Source organism: Centruroides sculpturatus, unplaced genomic scaffold (genome assembly GCF_000671375.1).
Source record: "Centruroides sculpturatus isolate CEXI.00-Female unplaced genomic scaffold, Cexi_2.0 scaffold1006, whole genome shotgun sequence".
Lineage (NCBI taxonomy): Eukaryota > Metazoa > Arthropoda > Arachnida > Scorpiones > Buthidae > Centruroides > Centruroides sculpturatus.
This window is the reverse complement of record NW_019385186.1, coordinates 209,694-234,584: the sequence shown is the minus strand read 5'-3', so window position 1 is coordinate 234,584 and position 24,891 is coordinate 209,694. Positions and strand designations below refer to the sequence as shown.

Sequence of the window (24,891 nt, the reverse complement as noted above, 5' to 3'; positions counted from 1 at the left end):
TTGAGAGCTTCGGATCGGGGTATGTAATTAGAAACGTACGCATTCATTCGTTTGCAGCGCATTCAGAAGAAGATCGCTTTGGATCTTCGTAAAAGGAATTTTCCTCTAGTTTTGGCGTAAATCCTTTGAAGCGAGACACATCAAAAGAATATTCGTCTATTGATATCCGGTTCTTAAAAGTGTCGGCTTTTAAATTGTTTCTATACACCGAGACGATTTTTTAAAATGAATAATCTGACGTCCGTACTGTACGCGGATGCTGATTAATAGTTTCTCAGTTCAACAAGTTGGTTGCAGCTTCCTCGCAAGAAACAACGGATCGAAAAAAGGATTGCAGTCTCTCATCGACACTCTGCAAATCAAGTTGTATCTGAGAAAAGAAAAGATTTACTCTCGCAGATTGAAAAGTTGTTAAAGCGAAGAAGATGATAGCAACAACTGGCTAACATATTGATTTTTATAGAAAGAAACTAAAGCCGATACAACGACATCTTTTCATAATAACTCTAACTTGTTATGACAGAAAGAAAGGAAGGGAACGGTGTTGATCTTCTTGGATTTTGTCATCTAAGCGTGAGATGGACAAATTATCTCGCTCCCAGACACTCAGACGGCCGCTCCGACACTTTTTGTATATTTAGAGGCACAAAGTGGATTTTTTTTAAATTGAAAAGAATCGAATACCTGACGAGTGAAGTGCGTGTCGCCTTTTCTCCCGATTAAAATCACCTTCGGATGTCGTAAATAATGCGCATCTGTCTTATACATCAATCTGGGATAATTTTTCTTAAAGACTGCAATCAAACTTAAGGAAAGAAGGAGCCGTTTGAATCGGACATTATGAACATAAAAACGCTGCCACGACGCCGGCCGAGAAAATGAAGTGAAAGTAGCTATAGCTGCCGTAATGATCCATCCACCGACAAGAAGGGGGATAATGTAAATTATGGAAATATCTGACTTTACTTCACTTCTACTACGTTAAGGAAGGCGTTCCATTAAATTACACCCAGCAGACGGCCCGCGTCTCGGCGGCTTTGATGGATGACCGGTACTGCCATCTCCTCACCCGCCGAAGAAAAGCCACGTGCGGTCACGTGATTCCTGGATGGGAAAAATGGATCTTTTCTTCTCTTGGCGCCGTTTCAACACATTAGTGCAACAACAATGCCACCGGTTGCTGGTTATAAGAAAAATCAACCCACAAGTTGCACGCGTGGAGAAGTACGATACGGAATGGAGGAAAAAAGCAATCGGACCAAGTAGAAAAAAGTTGTGATACGATTGGTAACACGTGAACTCTGACAACATTGAAGTTTGTACAGTAGGGCAAAGCAACAGGCTATCTGGAGTAACCTAGCAACCCTGTTATCCGGAGCGGCAAGACGGCATCCAGGCGTAGCTAGCCGATCATCTGTACGCATTGGGCTGTGCTCGACACGACTGATGGAAAAATCCATATAGGAAGCCGTAGAAACGTAAGGAACAATGGAAGGAACAAATATCTCGGGGGCGTTCCTTGACAAGAGATGGACATCTTTGGGAGTTTGACAGACAGCTCCTCGCTGCAGTGCGATATCTGACAGTGAATAATCCGGTTGTTCCATTTGTTGTTCGGATTGACTCCATTTTACTTCACTGCCTCTTTCTCCAGAAAAATATAGAATTTTAAAAGCTCCATCAGGTGTAAAGAAAGCTACCAAGAAGTAAAATAAAATTTAAAATCTATAACGAACGACCGGCGACTACGGCGACGACGAGTGTTTTATTTTAATAAACTTTCTTCAAAATTTAAATTTAATTTTTAACCAGAATATTACTTTTTCACTAAGTTTTCTGAGACGAGCAATTTGATGTAAATGTTACTTTGCATCCTAAATTAACCCATCTTATATTTACAGTCAGTCGAGTTATTAGTAAAGAGTCAACTTTTTACTATTTTAATCGCTAAATTCTTTACATTAGAGAATATTTAATTATGCTATGAATTTATATTATTATTAAAATTTAATTACGGGGTAATTGCATTTACTTTTTCTTCCAATGCGCTTAAATATTAAATAAAATTTTTATTTTATTTTTTCATTTTAAAGAATTTTCATTAAAATAAATTGATTTCTAACATAAACGGGTATAAATGCGCGCAGTTCTATTCTCTTTTATATTCTTGACTTTGACTGAGATTAGAAGCATTTCCAGTTTTTAGTTTTCAAACAAAAAGGAAAAAAATGCTAAATTGTTTTTTTAAGCCTTCAAAGAACAAAGAAACTACTCCGCAGATTAACTCGACAACGTCGAAACTAATAAATCGAGAAATTTTAACAAGTGATACGTCATTTATTGTAAAACCAATTCAAGAAAAGAGGAATAAACAAGGGATTATTCGGTTTAACTCTTACAAGATCGTCCGAAGAAGAGAACGGCAAGATCTTGTTTTTTTCCTCTACCACAAGTCATCCCATTCCAATTGGTTGGGTTCAATTTTGCCCCCAAAAACGTCAACACGTGCCTAGTTTCCGACATAATCCGGAAATCAATATGTGTTACTCTTTCGAAAAGTTTCCCAGACGTCGACTTGCCATCCTATAGAAGCACTGAAGTTTATCACCCGTGAAAATTTCCCACAATTCCGCGCCAGTGGAAACAGCGACATGTTGACATGGAACAACCTGCTTTCCAAAACACTTCTCTAACAATTACTACAATGGTTTTCGCCGATGATTTTTATCTCTAGCGTTTACAATTAAACGCCTTTTATTTAAAAAAATAAAAAATAAAAACTGCATAGATCAATGCTCTACATCAAACATGATTAATACATGTTCAATTTTCGAGAAATATTTTTCAATTTTCTTGTAGATAAATCTTTACGGCATCGTTAGACGAGACTCTAAATAAAAATTAACCTATTAATTAACTCTATACTTTAATAGATTATAGGCGTGTCCCACAATTTACGTATGTTATCTTTTGTCAGTTAACAAATAAAATTACGATTATTATACGAAAGAATGATTCTTTTACTAAAGTTTTCCCGATAAAATGAATTATCGGATGTTCTAAACTACAGGAAGCATCGTATTATTCGAAACAAAGTAAAAATTTTTTTTAATATCCGCTCGAATTTTAAAATGCGAGCATTAGAGAAGAATATATTAATTATTTAATTTATTATCTGCCAGAAAAAATGTTTTTTCGATCATTTTAATAAAAACATTTCTGCAAATTTAAAGCAACGAAAGGCCATTACTGTATTAATAATAGAAGCACTTATTTTAATCCTCTGCAGTGCCTACTTAGGTTCATTCCAGTAAAAACAAAGCGCGTAAGTTGCTAACCAAAATATATTGAAATTTTAATGGAAAACAGTTTTTATACACTGGAAACAAGTGAAGGCTTAACAAAAATTAAGATGAATTTCTTATAAAGTAATTAAATTATTAAGAATCTTCCAAACTGATCTAAGAAATAGTCCAGTGTATGGCCATATTATAAGTACTCCTTAAAAAGATTGTAAAATTTTAATCCTAGGGAAATTGGTTTGTGAATAATAGAAATGGCCAGAATTTAAAATTAGCTTAATCTCGGTTTTATTAAAATTTATTGCTATATATATGATCCCGGAGAAAAAAAATATTGTTATAGTTTTGTAAATAAAATTAGGAATAAAATGAATTATAATATATAATAAATACGTAATTTCCTTCCTAGTTAAAATCCCTGCGGTCTTTTCGTAGTAAATCATTTAAAAGTTTTTATAAAGAATCATATTTTAAAGTAGTACTTCTCTCATCCGTGAAATTATGTTGGGAACTGAAACGTAAGTCAATTTAACCGGCGTTTCATGAAAAAGTAATATCTATATCATCTTAAAACTGAATAACCTCTTTCCATTGGTTGCTTTCACTCGGTTCCTCCGCTTTACACATGAAAATATCCAAATGTTCGAATGTTCACTACTTGATTAACACAAATAATATAAAATGTCAAATGGAACTTTTTAATAAGCTAGAGAGAGGGAGGAAATCTGATCTTCTAAACACTCTCTTCTATGATAAAAACGGGAAAAAACAGTCATTAAAAATAAGATAGAGAGGAATTTTTTAATGATTTTATCCAACGGCCAACGTATTAAAATGATAACGTAGGACTATGAAAATAATATAATCATTTCTAAACTATAATTATTATTAAGTGAAGAAAAATTTTGCGACGTAATGATTAAAATCCCATTTTAATACTAGCGATTCATAAATTTAATTATCGAGAATAAATAGCTCTATCTAAGAAATTAATTGATACTTGGGTTAAAATAGCCGCACTTCGCAATGCGAATCTAATACGATTTTCCCAGTTATCTTAGGAGAAAATCTGTTGTTGTTAATGTTATCGTTACAGATAAAACTTCCTGCACTTTTTTATTATACCAATAGCGATTCTACAATTACTAAAAAGCGTTTTCCGAACAGAAGATAAGTTCCATATGGAAAGACAGAAATATACGAAAAACTGTATAAAAATTTACCAATTTACATCGGGGGGTGTATTATGACGTCAGAATGATATTCCGTAAGGTATTTGTCATTCCAGACGATGGCAAATAAGTAAAGAGAATAAATAACTTAGCCATTTTCTTACGCTATAGGAAGACATTACAGAAAAGATTGAGATAAAAAATAAATGGAAGGAGACGGTTTTATAAACGAAGAATAAAGAATTGGACTAAAAATAGAATAATTAAGAAAAGAACGACGAAAAATTTGACTTGTAAATAACGCGAAGTGGATAGTTGGTGCGAGGCTAGAGCATAGCGCAGCGATGGAAGAGACCAGACCTGTAGCTTCTCACGCTATTATCCGTCCCTCCTCCTTCGGGTTTTTTATTCCTTTAGGTCTCCGACACTTCTCACCCCCACTTCAAGACGTCAAACGCACATTTAGACTGGAATTGTCACCCGGGACGACTACGTAACCTGGTAATGACACTTCACCGCGTAGCGCTCGAACGAAAGGAGAAGCCAAACACGCTACTAACTAATATTACCCACCGGCATGCTTAAGAAGCTATTGATAATAAACGCTATGTAATCTAGGGTATCGCACGCTGTCCGCTACTAAGTCCCACCTGGACTCCAGTCAACAAGTAATGACGTCACTTCCTGTCGTGTCCAAAATTCAAAGAAAACAGAGAGATGCCGGATCCGGTGGCGACAACGAGAAGAGAAGAGAAACACACAGGTACAGAGAGTTTTTCAGATACCTTCACTTACACATGGTTTAGATGCTAAGACGACGGCCATGGCTGTGCTTGAGTGTGTGTGCGGGGGACAGGATGTGCTGTAGCACGGAGCGTGCGCCGGCTCCCTCTAGCGGCGCCGTCACGTGACTGGTCGTCATGGCGACAACGGGAGAGAAGACGGATGCTTCGGACGGGCCAAGCCAGGCGGCCAACTAACGAATGCATATTTTACACCGTCTACAACCCTATCCAACGCTTGTAAAATGTCACCGTAAGCCGCAATGCTTTCAGTCCGGGCAAACGCATATATTTCTCCGGAATAGAACAACCATTTCACATTGCCCATATAACGGCAATATTCGGCCCATCCCTTCGAATACTCGGCTACCTTTTTGTAAACAATGATTTTGCTAACAATGAAATCGCCAATCAATAACAACTATCAGCAAAACGAAATGAGGGATTCCACCGTCTTTCAAACGCATTCTAATGACTTTACTTTTTGAGCTTGCTGGTGTTAAAGCCTCTTCAAAAGCTCTCTGGCCGACTAATAAAACAGTAATAAGTTATAAAATATTAATAATATAAAGTTTATTTAACTTCACTATTTATCATATACAAATAAGTTTTTATGAAAATTTTCCGAGATTTCTCTTCAAAATTTATTGTATATTTTAATAAAACATAACGTAGATAAGCTAAAATTTACCAAATCTCATTGAAAATTCATCTTTAAAATAAAACAATTTCTAATAAATTATAAGCAAAGACCGAAAGGCAATTAAATACATTTGTAATAGAGTCACGTCATCGTCTTCGATTATATAAATATGTAATCAAGCGGATCCGGCAATAAAAACAAAAAGCTACGATAAACTCTAATTGCATTATAAAATTTATCATAATAAATAAAATATTAAGAAGTCATTTAATTAGTTTATTTTAATAAACAAACTTACGATCAGAATCGTTAATAAATCAAAGAAATTCGATGATATATTTCATTTTTTTATGGGAAAATTTTCACTTTAAGAAATTCTACTCCATTCTATAATTATCATCTATTGGTCGGCGATAAGAATTAGTGAAATAATAGCTAATTGGTTAATCGTTTTTTAAATAATATTCCTCATAATATAGTAAAAAAGATAAACTTTTTCGCTTCAATATTAATTAATTAAGTAATCGACGAATTGGTTCGTTACGATAAACCCTTTTTAAATACCAAATATGCTTTATATAAGTCTTGTTTACGGGAAAAGTTGTGCGTATTTTAATTGAAATTTTTAAAAAATTAAAGCTAGATAAATTTATCATTATATACACACGAATTAAGTCTAAATGAAAGTTAAACATTTTCAAATTTTAATGAAATGTCCATAAAATTATTTCGAATCGAAGAGGAGTTAATTTAATCGAATGGATTTTAAAATTAATAAATCAACCGTTAAATATTGAAATAAATTTATCGATTAATGTTTTAAATATTAAATATATTTACGAATTCGTTGTGTATATTTTGAAACCTCTTCGTATTTGAAAGTTTTATTCAATTAATTTTAATGACAATTATGTAAATAATTAACAGAAAGATAGAATAAAGTTGTTTAGGGAATAATTAATCCTCACTTCTACTGCTTTACACTCGGAAATAACTTTATAGAGAAGTTTAATTTATACATAATCTGACGACTCGATAAGGGATAAAATGTTTCACTTTTAAAACTTTTGAATAAAATAACTTTTCGAAATTAAAATTTCTTCCGTTTTTCTGTAGCAAAACTATGCACTTTCGATATTAAATAATGTTTCGCAGTCGACTCTCTTATAGTAAAGTCTAAGGAAATGCACAGATAATCCTGTACTTCGATTTTTTTTTCTTTAAACAACAACAAATTTGCAAAAAATTTCTCATCGTTACTATTTTCAAATAACGTTTCGCAGTTGATACTACAAAAATCAAAAAAGATGAAGGAAAATCCATAAAGATTTTTATTCTATGTCCTTCCATGTATGAATTCCAGATGGCAAAACTCATGATATTGGAAAATATCCGTTTCTATGTTTCTGAACCGTACGGATTAAAACTATCGATAAATACTTTAGTGTAAACAACTTTAAGTAAGACATAACAGAAATTTTTATTACAAATATATATTGACTAATTTTAATACATACAAATTTTCGCTAAGAATAATATATATCTGTAAAACGTAAATATAAGAATTTAAGGATAAAAATAGATTTTCTTCGAATATATATATATCTAAAGAAGTTGGTGTGTGAACAGAAATCTGTGGTCAACCAGGCAGAACTGTCTGCAGTTCTTGTTGCTGTATTTGTAATCAGCTGTAAACTGGGACGAATATAGCCGATTCCATCAAATTACAGTCGTGTGGTGAATTGCTCCCCGCTAGGATATTTCGATTTAAGAATATCCCGAACACAACAGTCGATGCAATTCTTACAAAATACTCATTGTTTAATACAAGCTATCGTTGAAATTCATTCGATAAGATAGATACAAATATTAAATCAATTTTAGGACGATCAAATATGTATAATGTTTTGTGCTCGGCCGTAGCTTAATTAATAACTTCGATAAATACTGTACTGTACATCTAATTATTGCTGGAATAATGAGGCACTTTGCATTCAAAATAAATGTGGTCGAAACATAAATATTTTCTCTTTACGAAGAAACCATCATTACGGATATAAAATTAAATAACCTTATAGTTCTGAGGTGAACATAAACACGTGAGATTTCGATTCAACCTCCCTGACGATCAATTGCTGTGAAACGATACGAGGCAAACGGCCAAGCTTCTTATTTAAGCGATACTTCTTATGCAAAGCTTGTAGACATTTACACATTAGAGATTTTGCCGTCGGTATTTAGCCCAAAAAAAGCGGACTCAAAAAGACTGGAGTATCTTCATTCGGTATGTTCCATTTTCTTCACTAGAATGCGGTACTTGTCTCTCTATATAAATAGAGTTTTGTAAACTACACCAACTACAAAACAAACGATAATCCCCAGAAGTAACACAACATCCACTGGAGCGTACAAAGAAAAACACCAACACAAAAAAAAGATTTTAGAATTTCCGGGAATAGCGAACATAGACTACATTTTGTAGACAGTCTCCAATCTTATAGAGCTTCCATACAAACTAGGTTGCTTTTTTCCCTCTCTTCTTTTTCCCTACCCAACCTCTCTTTCTCTATGTTGGGCAGGACAATTCTTTTTCACCATGCGAAGCAGGAAAGCCTCCCCTACTACTGTTGAATTTCCAACAGTATTCTGTATACATCAGCGCCAGACACGCTTTATTCTTTAGAACACTTTAGTCTGCTTGTCAACTGCAAACATGATACATGGAAATGTTAACTGTTAATGATTGACGACGTTGTTCGACAAATACCTCCTTTCGATAGACACGAATGGCAAACCGGCTTAACGAACCTTTAATTTTTAATGTTTGTTAAGCTAGTTTGCCGATTAAAATTTATAACGGAGAAATCGGATAGATAAATTATTTATATCGTGTTGTATACTGTTTTTACTACGGTTGTAAGACTTAGAGAGAGGCATTTTTTTTTCTTTTTTAACCCGACTTCAATCTCATTCTCTTTACCAAGAATAAGCTAGACGATAGAAAATTCCAATGCTGGATTGAAAGGACCAAAAACAAGCCACATCTATTGATTCCCGGATGTTTGAACCCGGCTGTAGAATTAAAGGCGACGTTTACTGGCAACAGCTTTCCACTCGCCGCCTTCTAAATTTTTCTTCAATCAAAACCAATCGCGATCACAAATTACGGAATAAAAAATCCGCTCCTCGATTGCAGCATTTATGAAGCTCTTTCCACTACATCCGTGTTAATAGAGCAGAACTCGATTCTTCTTCCGAATACAAGGAATTTCCTTCCTAGAAATGAGTTTGTTCCTTACAAATGCTTTTTTTTTAACAGCGTATCCTTTCTACTTTCTCATCTAGAACATTTATGAATTCAACACTACGACAGTCGTAGACAAAGAAAGCAGTGTTAATGGTATTCAAAGTACGTGTCCTTTGAAAACGTCTTCTTAAAATAAGTGTTTTTTTTTTACAAATAAAACTTTTTAATAGATCAACGTAATTAAATGCCTGCGAAATTTATTTGACGCCAGATATTTTTGGAGACGAAATGTGGCCAGTGAAGAATTGGAATCCGTTTTGCTAAATATGATTATTTATGTTAGAACGAAATCGAAAATATGGATTTAGAGAAACATTATCTGCAGTAGATACTACCTCGGGTTATTGCACTCGAAAAATATTCTTCAATATTTCCAAAGGCGACAGATCTTGAGAATTTTCAGCCAACAACCAAGCCGGCACCATTGGACGACAGCCAGTGACAAGAAGGTGTCATCTAAGTAAGAATATCGTTTTCTTTAGTGACAGTTTTCGTTTCAAACGGGAATTTGTAGTCCGCAGAGTGTAGAGTACAAGTCAAGTTTTGCAGGTAAAATGTTCTTTTGAGATAGTTATCCTTTGTTTAGCATGTCAGGTGCGTTGTGTGTTCGGTTGTGACATTTAAGAAAATAGTATTTCCCTACTAACGCCTCTTTTATACGTGAAAATGGCTTTGAAAAATAAAATCGCTATAAATATCGACACCTATTTTCAAATTTTTATGGAAATTCTCAAAATTTCTTCATCTATAAAATTTTTAGCTTAAAGAAATTTATTTATTTAAGTGTTTCGGCTATTTTTTTAAATAAGAAGCGATTTACATAAGTTACCGATAACAATAAAACTATTTTTTAAAAAAGCCATTTTTAATCGCTTTCCTTATAATCGTAATATAATCGTAATATACAATTTTTAAATGTTAAGATAAGAAAAGCTTAATTAAAATTTCTATAGACACTTAAAATCAAGTTCATTATTTTAGATAAAAATAATAGCGAGTGAATTGTTCAAAGAAAAGATGGAAAATTTTCAAAGTTTTGTTCTTTATAAATTAGAGAAAACCAAAGTTTAAAACTTGATTATCTCGATAGAATTCCAAGAATATTTCTCACATTTTTCAAAAAAATAAAGAGTATAAATTTTAGAAATCATTAAAAATACTAAAATAATCTTTTTACACTTAAATAATAAATCTAACAGTAAAATTCACGATAAAATCTTCAAAAAAACTCAAATACGAGTGCACTGACAAATGAGTACACTAATCTCAGATATTTTTCAGTTTCCTCGCTTGTACTCGTTGAAAAATTTATTAATTAGACGAGGAAAATTGATAAAGAAATTTGATCGTTACCGATTACAATTCTTCACAAAAAATAATTTAAGTAGCGATCAAAAGAAGTTTAACGTTCACTTCTACGGCTCAGGACTTTATTTTGAACGAGTAGAAGTACTAAACCAATTTTGTTCTGTAACAAAAGGCAGTTCGATTATAATACAGTAATAGAAGAATTGCCAAAGTTTCATCGAAATCGGATCATTTCTACGAGCTACTATTCAATTTTTGTTCCTATTCTGGGCAGCCCTCGAACCAAAGTGGTTGATATGGTTTTTGTAAGGAGAGTCCTTCAAAACGGTGGAATCTACAGCATGTCAAACTTTTATTAACATCGATTCGATGTATCTGAAACTGATCCCATTCAAAATGTTCTATTTTTTGATAATTCTTCGAAATAATATACTTCGTACCAATATTATATTTAAATTTTGCATATTATCCATGCTATTTGCTTAGTAATCAGAAGAAATTCTGCCATGATTTCGTATTTCATTACGATAAAATTCGAAACAAATATAAATTTTCCAACATTAACTTATTGATAAATTTTATGTAACTATTTAAACGGGACTCTTTTGAACTAGTAAAGAGTCGAAGCGGTTCGAATAGCATTCAAGATCACGCGATATAGTTTTATGAGAGTTTAGATTTGTGCAGTTAGCTCGAGCACCCTGGCAGAGTGAACGATCGAACGAACTTGAACAAGAACTCCCTTACCTAGAGAACAGTCATTGGCCTAGATTGCATACAATGGAATCTCTAACCCATTCTAAAGTTAAAAACAAATTTAAAAAGTTTTCCTAGAGTTTTTCAGAAATTTTACACTCAGACATAAAAATAAATTGAACGCAAAATTAATCATAGATATGATAGAGAACAATTGTCTGAACATCGAGAGATAAGCTATACAATTTTGCTTTATTATCGAATATCGTAGTTAACTGATAGCATTAAAACTAGGAAGTGTTGTAACGGAATTGCAATTATGCATTTAATTTCGCGTTAATTTCTATGTTTGGCAATTTCATGAGTTAGTCACAAAATTGCAATACCGAGTGGATCCATCCAGGTGACAATGGATTCACCTGAATGAAAGCGATGTTCCGTACAGTATACATTGGCTATATACGGTACGACGCGTAAAATGCCTTTTGTATCGACAACCAATCTAACTTTTACGCCAAGTGAACAGAACTTAATGAAAGCAAAAGATGAAGCTCGGCCAAATCGAATTCTCTAAGATGACTTAATGTAATGAAAATGTTTTAATGAGTAAATCCTCTTTGTATTATGAGAAATTGTACAAATTATTCTCCAATCGATTAAAACTCTAGCAGAAGTTCAAAAGATATTTGGCACCGAATAGAAAATCTCCTAGAAAATATTTCATATGCATTTAGTCCAGAATTTTTTCCATTGAAAAAATGACCAATTATGCAAAAACTGGAACAAAAAATGACTACGCCAATCACGAAAATGCCAAAACCGGTATTGGATTTATATAATTTCACTTGATGCAACGTGACTCCCGCAACATCCCCTTTTATAAAAAAAGAAGAAAAAAAGCAAAAGAAAAAAAAACAACATGTGACCATCTTAACTCAAATTACTTTCCTGCGTATGAAATATTCGCAAACCTTAGGGAAATCCACTCATAGAACTTCACGATGCGAGTAATAAAAGTAGAAACGTTTACATAATGCAAGCTTGCATAGGCTCTACTGAATGATCCGAAGTCGAATTTTTTTTTTTTCAGACCGAGCTTCTCTTCCCCTGATTATAGAAAATGTTAGGACGGGAGAAAAACGGAAATGGATTCATATTCTTTTTCCTATATGTACTACATACACATACAAATAAAATAAAAAAAGAAAGTATAAAAAATGTTATGTATATATATATATATGATGTTTTTAAAGGCCACATATGGAATCGAATATGAAAGGATAGCTTCTCATAAAAAGTTTTGGATTTTTAACTCGAAATACTTGATTTAGAAAGAAGTTTGTAAAAATTCAAATTTATAAACGGACAATAAAAAACTTTATTAAAACTTTCTTACTCTCATCTGACAGAATGGTTTTTACGTAGGCGCCCGTCAAATTCGTTAAAATTAGCGAATTTGGAAATTTAATCACGTCAACAAAACGTATCTCATATTGTCATTATTTAAATAAAACTCAGAAGCAGAAGAAGGAATTGCGTGGTTTGACTATCCTATTTTTACATGTTTTTAAATCTATGATTTGCATAGCAAACAAGATAGCTAACATACATATTATTCAATGGGTGTTTACAACAGAATTTCCAAATATCTTTTTCCTTTTAAATTATTCAACAACAATTCTAATCACATCGACCATTCTTAGTAAAAATAAAAAAAAAACAAAACAAAAGAAAAAAAAATTGGAATAATCCGAAACAAACTAATAGCGTTGTCAATATATGTCACACTCCAGGATAGAAAGTTATATAAATGTACAAATAGTGACATTCACAGACTTCCTCTGGGAACCAGAAAAAGTTCGTTAGCCCGTTCAGTGCTCATTCATTCCAATTAACTCGACGAAGGCTACTTTAAAGGAAGAAGTACTATCTAAGCATTTTCTTTTTAACGCTCAATAAATATTCACCGAAGAAGATTCTTTCAATGAATAGTGACGTTTCTTTGTCCCTTTTTCTAGCACCTAAAAGAAAATTGCGATTGCTGCTGATTCCGACATGTTTACGACTCTTCTACTTTTTTACTAACTCGTTTTTACTTCCAGATATTTTATCCGTCTTTGAATATGGATTTCTTATTCCGAAATGCTTATTGTATAATAAAATATGCAACGGTTTCTTACGTTCCCCTCCCTATTGGAAAATATTCTAAGAACCATTTTCTTATTCCAAACAAAAACAAGATAATCTTCCACGTAAATTCCAAATTGAAAATTCGAAAGGGTCGGCAGAAGAATCTCATTGTTATGAAGTAATTGAGATATTACCTGCCAATAACATTAATGTTGGAAATTTTCTCCTTCTCGTAATCAACAGTTCTGTTAATGATAACTTTAAATAAATTAAACATCGATTTTAGTATTATAGAATTATCAAATTTGGTAATGTCGGATGAAATATTTACGATATATACTTTATGCATCTTCTCTAGTCGAAAAAATCTTTTTACAACTTCTGTTTTTCCAATCGAAATGAATCTTCTTGGCGAAACTTTTCACTTCTGATAAAATTTATTCGAAGAAATATTCATCAACATCTCTCTTTAAATAACAAGTTAAATGACTTATTATTAATTAATTAAAATAATTTCTAATGAAAAATATAAAAAATAATATTTTCCGCGTATTAAATGTCATTGTTTAGCACCCAAACATTTTTCAGAATATCGAAATTTCAAAATATTAGATATCAATTTAAAAAAAATACCTTAATGATTTACGAATAGCAATTAAAACTTTGTTTAAAAAAAATTTAAATGCGATGAAATTATTGGCAATTTAAAAATATTTGAAACTTCTTAAGATATCGTTCTTGATATTCCCCTTTAGCCATCCACATTCGTTACGCTTAGTAAAATAGCAGAGTGAATATACAATGAGGCATTTTTGTAGTCTTTAAGAGGGTTATTAATTTGGAGTAAATTCTTTCAACGAGTTTCATATCGTCAGCATTTTATGAATGCTAATACCTATCATCAAATATACAGTCGGTGACGAAAGAAAAGCCCAGTTTTGATTCCCATGCGAATGGACAGCTGAGTCGACAGGAAGTATCCAGTCGAGCAGTTCTAGAGTTGGAGTGAAAGAGGAAGTGACGAACAAACAGAGGGAAGTGACGCAGTCGTTCCCCTGTGACATCATCGGCGAATGGAAGAACACTAATTAGGCTTAAAGTCGCGACGGTTTTGGTCCGGCGAAGAGGTAAAAATGTTAGTAGACAATTTGGAAACTCCATTACCGGCGACCTTATCATTAATGGCGTTGGCTGTGTGTCCCCGGGCAACAATTCACATCAGACCACTTCTTCAAATTAATTAAACTACTTCGTTGTAGAACCGCTTTTCTAGTTTCTCAACTTTGTGATTCTTCAGTCTTTTTCTAAATAAATTCCTTCCCACCCTTAACGGTTATAATGCCATCCTATTTTCTCAATTGCTTTATATTAGAAATTTTATTAAAATAAAATTATTTAATCTATCTCCAGGAAAAAACGCGTATTTGGATGAAATTAAATTAAGGAAGTTAAGTAAGTTAGTTTATTATGTGAGAAGGATAAGAAACCATCTCTTGTTGGATTTACCGCCTTGTACTTTGCAGCAGATTCATCACATTTTCTTAATAAAGTTAAGTAATTAATTAAAGTTGTTTTAAATAATGCATGCTAATTTTATGTTCTGCCGAAAAATAAGTCTAATTTTAATTATTTAATCAAAGAGAAATCGGTTTGAATGTATCTGGAAAGAAAGGGGAAAAAATTGTTCAATATTCAAAATTTTAAAAATAAATTTAATCTTATAATATATAATATTTGCAAAGACAGAATTCAATTCAAGCGGACCAAGAAAAAACTCTCCAAAATAACGATATAATGACCAATTGGATGACAACTATTCCTTCGATCGACTGAGTATAACCATTCTTCTCCATTTAGAGCTTAAACAAGTACAGAGGTGAACGTGACCTAAGAATGAAAGTCTCACAAATAGGAAAGTAACACATAAGAAGGGTCGGGAAAGATCCTATATCCTAATTATTTCTTCCTGATTGTAAGAAGTTGCAGAAATCTTTTATTTTGCAAGAAACATTTTCCCAAACACGCAAATTTATTTTCTCTTTTATGCACGTCTTTATAAATTAATTATTTAGAAAATGTATGCATAATTTTACACGTTTTAAGTAGAAATTCTGGCACAACATTTAACGAAATTTTTAAATAATTACGAAGAGAATTTTTAGAAAACACTTTTTGATTATTAAAAGCTGAAGAACTCATTTTCAGCTTTTTTTTTTCTTTCTTTTTTTGAATCAGAAACCGAAAACGAATAGAGGACGAGAACATTGTTGCCATAACAACTTGGCGTGGATGGTGTCCATGACGACAGCACGCGTTCTCTGTTTCACAACTGACCAATTACTGGGCCGATCAAGCGTTGGACTCTCGCATTCTTTCATACGATCTCTTCTAATTTCGTCACGGGGAACGTGCTTACACCAACTATTATTAAATTCCTAGCTGCTCCCCTCCTCACCTGAGACAAGTGAGTGAAAGAATAGGATTATTGCCAGAACCGGTTTTCGGCTATACTATCACCTATGGACTGTCACGGTGTCTTTTAGAACTGTCAATTGCCATCAGAAAAAGAAATATTTCATAAAATGGTATCTGGAAGAATCTTCGCGCAACGTAATACTTGTCAAAAGAAATCTGAAGATGTGTACTATGTCTAGCTTTTAAAGCTTAACCTAGTCAAACATTGTTCTCGGCGTGTTGGCTTAATACAATAAATCTATATAAATCCCACAAGAAAAATGGGAAGTACTTTCTTATAACTTTGCAGGTTTTTTCTTTAATTTGATCGATGAATGTTACAAAATTTTCTGTTTAATAACATAAATATGTAATGTATGAAAGTTGAGCGGCAATTGATTTCTTCTTTGTAGATTTCTGGCATTTTTATACTACTGCATGTGCTTGTTTTCAAGCAAACTAGTCTCAAGACAAGGCAAAGATGCGAGATGTTTATCATTTGACACAAACCAAGTGCTTTGTCGTTTATTATTATCTTGGAAATGATATTTTCCAAAAGGTATGTCCAATATTCCTTAATGCTGGCCATCATTAAGTGGATTATTCGCTCGGGCAAAATAATTCGGCCACTCTTAACGGTCGAAAATACTTCTAGATGCGAGTACGAGAAAGAAAAGTAGGACTGCTGCCGGAGTGACGTCAGACGCGTACAAGATGGAAAGACGTGATGACAATGCCGAAGTAGAAAGTCCCCACGACACTGGAGTCCATTAAAGTCGACGGGACACAGAACTCCAAACAGGTCTTGCATTAGGATGAGAGAATCGCCAGAGGCATTTCTGTCTCCACCGAGGGTTCCTCCAACTCCTTTCAGAAGATTCTCGTTGTCGTAATTAATTGGTTAATTAAAAATTCGCATCGTTGCATACGAGAACCAGTAAAGAGTGGGTTATAAAGGGGAGGAAATAAACGAAGAGAAGGACGTTGTCATAGCAACGGGACTTTGCCTATAAACGTTGAGAACATCGTTTTATTAAGCAGTCGATTGCTAGCACGTCTTCTTATCAATTTTATTACCCCCAATAAATAGGGAAAAACAAGGCGAATCTTTAATATGTCATTTGTCGATGGGCGAAATTTCGGCTTCAGACGATTCCGAAACTTCCTCTTTTTGCGCGCGAGGAAGATCATGGGATTTAATTCCCATCCCATCTGAATTATTGTGGGGTTGGCGATCTTTTGATTTCATTAAAGTGATAAGTTACCCTTAAGCTAGAAAACTTATAATTTCTCATTAGAATTTTAGATAAATTTACAGTAAAAATGAAAATTACAGCTAGACTCTCCTACAGCTAGATCGCATTAGCCTATCCGATCATAAAATAACCGTAGATTAAATCGCCGTTAAGCTTAATTGTTTCGGACGAACTATATACGTACCCCTTTCTGCCAATAAATTATCTAAAATATTCATGAAACTCGCCGCTACAAAGAGAACGCCAGGGACGGATGCTGCACGTGTTTCTCTATGTTCGGCATTTTTTTATATTCCTCGTATATTCCAGACTGGGCCAATTACGCAGGTAGTAAATGATGGCTTAAGAAAATTCTGTGACGTCATCGTGCTCTATCCCCAACTGCAAGGGTTTTCTTATTAACACCATCCATCAAGGTTTTATTAATACACATATCTCACGCAGAAAAATTCCATTAGAGTAGATATATCCGCTGCAGGATTGGAAGCGGCCATCGTGTGGACTTCCACAAAATAAACTAATTTAGATTGTCACAACTATACGCATCACAATCAGATTTTCAGTCGCCGAATTAAATTATGTTTTGGCTGTTTAATATTGCAGCCAGATTACAAAGTTGAAATATTTTCGGAGTTTCTTTTGAAAGAACTCTCTTAACGTCTCTGCCCGAACGAGCATTTTTCTCTCACTTTTTTGTTTTTTTTTAAATAATTTACCAACGATACTTGTGAAATAAGATAATGCTTAATTACTAAAGGGGAAAGTTTTGTATGTTTAACTCTCTTTCCGTGACTAGTTAGCGAGCGGAGAACATGGAGTTGACGCCTTTGACGCAAGGGTGTGTCTTGTCTACGCGATAAAAGCGTAATCATTTCATTAAATAAACAGCAACACAGATTACTATCCTCCCTAATTATTTCATCTGGAATAGCCCGGGGCGTTGCTATTTCTTGACATTGCTTCTCTAATTCGATATACTGACAATTCGGAAACGAAATATCTTTTTAAATAATTCCTGTTCTTAATGAAAATATATCTTATAAAATGCTAATATCGATGCTAAATGATTTCATTTAAATATTCGTTTCGACTAGAAGTTTAATTTTAACTTATTTTATATACGATATTCTTGAGATTTAAGAGATTCTAGAGTTCCTTTCCGAAGCTAAATAGATACAAAGATGTCTTTTAAATCCTGTAATGGGTTAACTGCGAGCATTTTTCTCGAGATTTTACTAATAAACGAAACGAAAATAGTCGAATGAGATCCAAAATAACACGCTGACATTTCGGTTTCATTTTTTAGTGGATATTTAAATCTGTTTTCGTCAATTTAAAAGATATTTATTCATTGAAAACGAAGAAGAATGTCGAGTTTATTTTTCAGAAATCAATATCTTTCATTCTATCAAATGTAAACAAAAAAGTTTCTGTTGACTTCGACAAAGTATAGCAATTATTCAATTGGGGCGCTAATCAATTCGGCTAACATTTTGTAGATTGGCTTATCAAAAGAGAAACCCGTTGTGGACATATTAAAGTTCTCAACGTGTGTTGATAGTGGCTGCGAGCGCGTGTATAAACGGAAGTAGAGTAACGTTGCTTGTCAACATTGATCATTAAGTCACACTACTGCAGCTAAGCAAACATTCCTGCTATTTCTATTCCCGTCGGGCTATATAAGCAGAAACATTAAAACGTTGCCTTTACTTGTCTCGGATAGATATATATAGGAAATTAGCAGCTAAAATTCTGCTTCTCTCCTAACAATCTGCGTCTTATCTGTGGTCCCTGGCGCTCGTTTATTTTACAAGTTCACATCGAAACAATGTTGGCTTTGTGCTCATTGTGGGAGTTTCAACTACCGTTCTTATTAGCGTTGTAAATATCCGTTTGGTTATTCGGACGAACCAGTTATAAAGTTTAATTTTACAAGCTTTTAATCTTTATATACGCAAACGAAATGGAAGGACTGTTTCCTATAAACTACTTTAATTAACACGAGTAGGCTATATGCAAATTATTAACATCGTTTATTAGAATCTGCCATTTTTGGAGTTATTTATTTCCTCTTTCCACACTTTCTACAACGAATAACTATTTGATTATTAGGGGAAAGAAGCGTCAAAAATTTTTATAATTAAACGGTAAAGTATTTAGAAGATGTATTTAATATAAGTTTCGTGTAGGGTTCCGCAATTAATTAGATACTATCAATTAAAAAAGAAGTCCATTTGTAAAAATGTCTCAACTTTGCGTGATTTTGGAAAATAATTCATTGGTAAGCTTTGATTATCTTTGTCTCTAACAATTTCAAAGCGGTCGACATCGATCATAACAGCATCTTGAATAATCTGAGAAAAAGGAAATCAGCTAGACTCGAGTGAATCGAAGTTCGTGTAAGAAGGAACAGGAATGAGACGAGAAGATTTAATTGATTTATCTTGATATCGAAAGGAAATCGACAAAAATTGTAACCAATCGTCATCTCCAAGCGACTATCGATGAATTCTTAAATACTTTTAAAGGAATTTTAACTTTCTAAGTGGCTTTTCAACTGTTAAAAGTTTGTTATGGTTTCCTCCGATAACTCAATGCAGATTGAACGGAAGAATTCCACTGATTTTTTATAATCCATCAGTTCACGGTTTCTAAACAGAAATTGCTCACGTGACCTTGTTGTTTGTTTTACAGATTTACCAAGTCGCCGAGTTGTCACCGTCAATATGTTTGTCAATGTAATTATGTGTTGTTTGAGGACTGTCAATGCTTAGGGGATGATGGAGAGTGATTTTTCTTTCACTCCAATCATCCACAGCTTCTGCCCTACAGGCTCTTCCGAGAAACAATTCGTTTACGTTGGAGAAAAAAAGTAAAAAAATATTCTTTGAGTATTAAATAATTAATATTTAATATGTCATACATATAATTAAACATTCCAGCGAAAAGAGAATAAAAATAAAGCGTAAAGCCGTCAATAACGGCTATGTTAAAATATATCTAGTGGAGATAAGTATCGAGTCTGGCAACTCGATACCTGTAGATTCAGTTATGGTATAATGTTGTTAAATAAATGCGATACGTTGCAACGAGTTTCTATATAGTCTACATCCATTACTTGGCTATTCCATTACGAAGTAATCTACTTATGATACAATGTCCGTCCTTATAAAACGTCATTCTACCTTAACTAACGATATCCTCCTTTATTACAATCAATATAGGCAACGTAAAGCTGGATTCGCGATTGTTGTCTTAACTTTACTTATATATAAATATATATAAATATATATATATTCTTCTGGTTGCTGTCAGAGTCGGAGATACACATGTAGTTTTCATATCCCTCGCCAAGCTCAGCTGTCATACAGCATCGATCGAAGAAAGATAGGACTGTGTAATTAAGGGGAGGCGTACCTCAGCTGCTGCTGGTGTGTCAAATCATATTTCAGTCACTTCACAGTCTAACAGATAGTATTACTTTTGTAAGGCAGTCTGATTAGAAAAGATTTTTTACTCTTTCCCCCTCTCCCTTCTTTTTTTATTCTAACTTTACCGAATTTAGAAATTGGTAAAAATGTATTCCACATATGATCAGATAAAATAATAATAACGTCAAATAGCTTTATCATCGATATTATTAGATAAAGAGAGATAATAATTTCGTAGAATTTTAGAAATAGAGTTCTACATTATAAATAGGCTTACACACACTTGGCCAAAATACTAATAAGTAGCTGGTTTGTCACGTGTCAAGAAGTCTAGAACAAGTGTTAAAAACTTCTGTAATTAACTTTGAATGAAATACGTTCTGTGAGAGGTAACTCCTTAGGAAAAATTAATTTATAACTGAGGAAACACTAATAAAATGCATTAGAAAAATATAAGTTACTTTTATAGAGTTTTGATATTTGAATTATTTTTTACATACGTTTTGTGATTTCAATAAAGATTTGAAAGTCTTGTAGCTACTAAAGTTGAAGGGAAATTCGATTTTCGGAGCTTCTATCAATTCAACATTTCCCGCTGAAAGTGGAGATTTGAATGGAAATAGTATGTTTGTTCCCTTCAATTCGCTCTCAAATATTAAACTGTTGACTTTGAGAGATTCGGGACAATCTTGTTGAAATCGTTGGGTATAGTGACTTTTTTATCTGCTAAGACTCAAAAAATTTCGATCGTTTAAGCTCTTGAGAAGTTGGAAAGATTTTAGAATTTGATGGAAGTAGGATTGGAAATATTCAACAAGAAGCAATTTGAATTCCGAGAAAAAAATGTCCGAGGATTATACAAAGATCTGTTTTCGGACTTTGCATTTCTGATCCTATTTGAATAATAGAGGAAAAAACGATTTGTAAATTAGAAAAGCGCAGCTTTCGACAAAATCGAGACTTCATACACCGAGTTAGAAATGAAGCAGACTTGTATTTTGTAAATGCGTAGGATATGCTTTTTTTTAACACAAGAAAAATATATTCCACTTAAATGCAAATGAGAAGTATCCTGCGCCCGCCTCCACGCCAAATCCTACCGTTGATACGGTTCCCCTAGCAAATACTAACCTCGGCGCGGTTGAATCAACATCCCAAAAATAAAAATATTGCTTCCATTCATAACTTAAAATTCTCATTTCTTTAAATTTTAACTTTAATATAGAGAAAAGCGGAATTTTCTGATTATCGAATTTTAATTCTGAAAAATAAATTACTAATTTTTATATTCGATTTTAAAAGCCGACGTTTAAAATGCCAAATAAGAAAATACAGAAAAAAATATAAAGACAAACAGAAAAGCAAAAGAATATCAGAACCGCGAAGTAAATGAGATCGAAAGAATCGCAACAGATGTAAGGATATGTGAAGGATACAATCACGGTTGCCAGTATAGGGCCCACGGAGTGGATGATTCTTTCTCAAACTATAAACCTGTCTAGTAGGACAGATAGCTATGATTATGGCTCTTCGTTCTGGCCTGTGTAGAAAGTGCTAGATGTAGACCCGATGCACCAGTTGGATGCTTTCTATCCGCTTTATATATATATATACTCTTACGTATATCTCCTCGGCCCGCTGTTGGCAATTGATATCTCGATGCATATATACTGATTTGTGGAATTATGCAGAAAATAAGCCGGTTCCGAAGTTTCTAGAAAATTAAAATGCCAGATTAAAAATCTTTCTTTCCTTTTTTATTTTAAACAAAACTTCAGACTTCATTGTCGTTGTAAAAATCGTTTAATTTTATCCTTTCACGAATTGAATATCAAAATAGCGGTATAATCTTACATCACAAGAACTTGGGACAATTTTCTGGCCGACTGGAATATATAATGGGAACTAAAGGGGAGGAAATGTATAATCGATGGTAAATTAAAATGGCGGCTGCATTAGTGCTGACGCCCATCATTATTCAAGAACTATGCCTCTGTTCTGTTGCTGTTGCCACCTTGGGTAGAAATTATTGAGGATTCTTTACGCAATTTATAAAGAAAAATTCAAATCTTTCAAAAATCCATAAAACGAAACGTATACTTTTTAAAGTCTTTTTGGGACAAATAAAAAAATCCTTTACAAATAGAAAAGAAAGAATCCAAAATCCGGTTATTTTTTTACACAGCAGACGTCCTCTCTTCGTAGCAACAGTAAATCTACATTATAGTAGACAGGTCTGAATCCTCATCTGACGCCTGTAACGAAAGTATGTCGTCATTTTTAAGAAACAGACAGCTGTATACGTTTCATTCTTCATTCTCTCTATCTCTCTTTCTATCTGAAAATAATATTTGGAAATAAAAAAGAAGATGCGGATGATTGATTGCGCTCATCAACCGTTTTATTCGCAGAGAATTTCTTTCCCAAATAGTTCTTTTAAAATTTATATTTTAAACATTCTTCTCTTTTTCTTCCGAAAATTGCTTTAACTGCAATGAAGAAAAAAACGGAAACGTAACTAATCTCGTCCACTAGAGATGTCCTCTTCGGCTCTGGCCTGCAACTTTGGGTCATTAACTGTATACTGCATGGAATCGGTCGTATTACCGACTAGTCTCTGATGGATTTTCGAGAGTCTATTATTACACCGCCCCTAACAATGTTGTTTCTTCCTATTACACTGCAATTGCGCAGTGAAGCCGAGATCTCAGGAGTTAAGTTGTTGGTAGGTAATGAAGAGTCCCGCTTTATATCCACCCGAAACTTTACTAACCCGTGCGGCTGTAATCAGACCAATAATACAATAGAAGAGTGATAAATTCTTAAATGCCTGATAATTTTACATCTAAAACGTCTCTAACTTCTCCCCAACGAATAATACAAACCTAAACTCTCTCTAAATATATATTTCTTTTTCAGTTTAGTTTTATAAATATATAAATAATATAAGTTTTTCTGTTACAGCATTATTTCTTTGCGTAAATTATATATAAATCTCAAAATTAAAAATAATATACGTTATACGTAACGAAAGAATTTAACTAGTAAAGCAAATAACTTCGATTTAATTTTCAGATTGATTTTTATAATCTTTATTTAAATGGCAATAGAATTATACGTAAAATTTTAACGGGAAAATACGCCGTCAATTAACAATAGGAAGAGAGCAGATATCAGGAAATCCTTAGGGACAAGTTGCCGCCATTCTGTTTATTAATATCTCTTCCGACGTCAGTGATGCTGCACCTCAATTTATGATTGATAACCGAAAGGGATTAATAACAATCAAACGGGCAGAAGAACTGTGACGTCACCCACTCCGGAGAACGCATCTGTTTCTCTAAGTCTGGAAAGTTGATAGATGGAGATGATGTTTCGCACCGAGCGAAAAACGCAGGAGGCAATGCTATTGGGTTCCTCCCCGAATGTGCAACAGGCGCCAGATTGCAGGGAGACTCCTGTAATCCAATCCGTCGGCCACCTAGACGAACGATCCGTCTTCGTTTACAGCTTGGAGGATCTGGTGGTCGAAAGAGTCTGTCTCATCCTTCATCCCACTGTACTGTGGGTCATTAGCTTCGCTCTCTCGTTTTGCTGATTGGCTGCTAGACTCACAACCGATAACAACCTGTCCGATTGAGGGCTCTAGCTAAAGCCCCGAGTCACAACCGGCTTTTATCTTCTACCAGGACAATTGCAGAAAGTACTCCTCTTTGATTATTTTCTTTCGTCTCGGACTTCTTCCGAAATGAAGAACACTCACACCATTCACCCCTTTATGTATTTTCGTCCTTCGGTTCCGATGCAAAGCCTGAATTTACAGTTTCTCTATTTTAATGCCATTGGTAAACTATTTTATTGCCATGATCATATTTATTTCGAATCATAGAATTTATTTTCAAAAAGCACTGTTCTTCGTCGATATTATCCGAGGACAAATTAGCAGAGAAGTCGTATAATGTTTGACCTTTACATCTGGATCGCATTCGTTTGTAAACTGTGGTGGAAAAATGAAAGAATAATTTAAGAGAATCCAAACAGGTTGCAAATTTAAGTCTTTACTGCAACTTCCTTTGTTGTCTTAAAAGTGACGAGTTTATGGAGGAAGCTGTTATCTCTTTAGGGGCTTCCGCCTTCATTCGATATCAGAAATTTCCTTGTAGGAAAGGAGCCGCTGCAAAATAGTAGACAAGTAAGGAGACAAAATGGATTGTTTCCAAGAGTACAACGTGAAAGAATTGCAAATAGCTATCGGAATAGTACATTAATTTCTAAACGAAAGACAAACAGGGTGATAAGAATGCTTGTAAGATGCCTGACTTCCTTTTAAATTCGAATAATGTTTACAAAAGAATTCTGTTTGTTCTTTGTCGAAAATATTAAATGGAACGTTTTAGGAGTATATCTTTT

The 24,891-nt window shown here is 33.7% G+C and overlaps 1 protein-coding gene across 3 annotated transcripts in view; it reads right to left on the bottom strand.

Annotated features, from left to right (window-relative positions):
- The window catches only part of LOC111635903 (CUGBP Elav-like family member 4), a 131,327-nt gene that overhangs the window by 46,087 nt on the left and 60,349 nt on the right, over positions 1–24,891 (bottom strand). Inside the window, exon 1 of one of the 3 annotated variants that reach the window (XM_023381037.1) lies at positions 5,270–5,750. The exons of the other annotated variants lie outside the window; for them this stretch is intronic. Coding sequence (XP_023236805.1) covers positions 5,270–5,299 — 30 coding nt within the window. The 5' untranslated portion in view covers positions 5,300–5,750. Of the gene's footprint in view, positions 1–5,269; positions 5,751–24,891 lie in introns of those variants that run through there. 3 annotated transcript variants of the gene reach the window in all.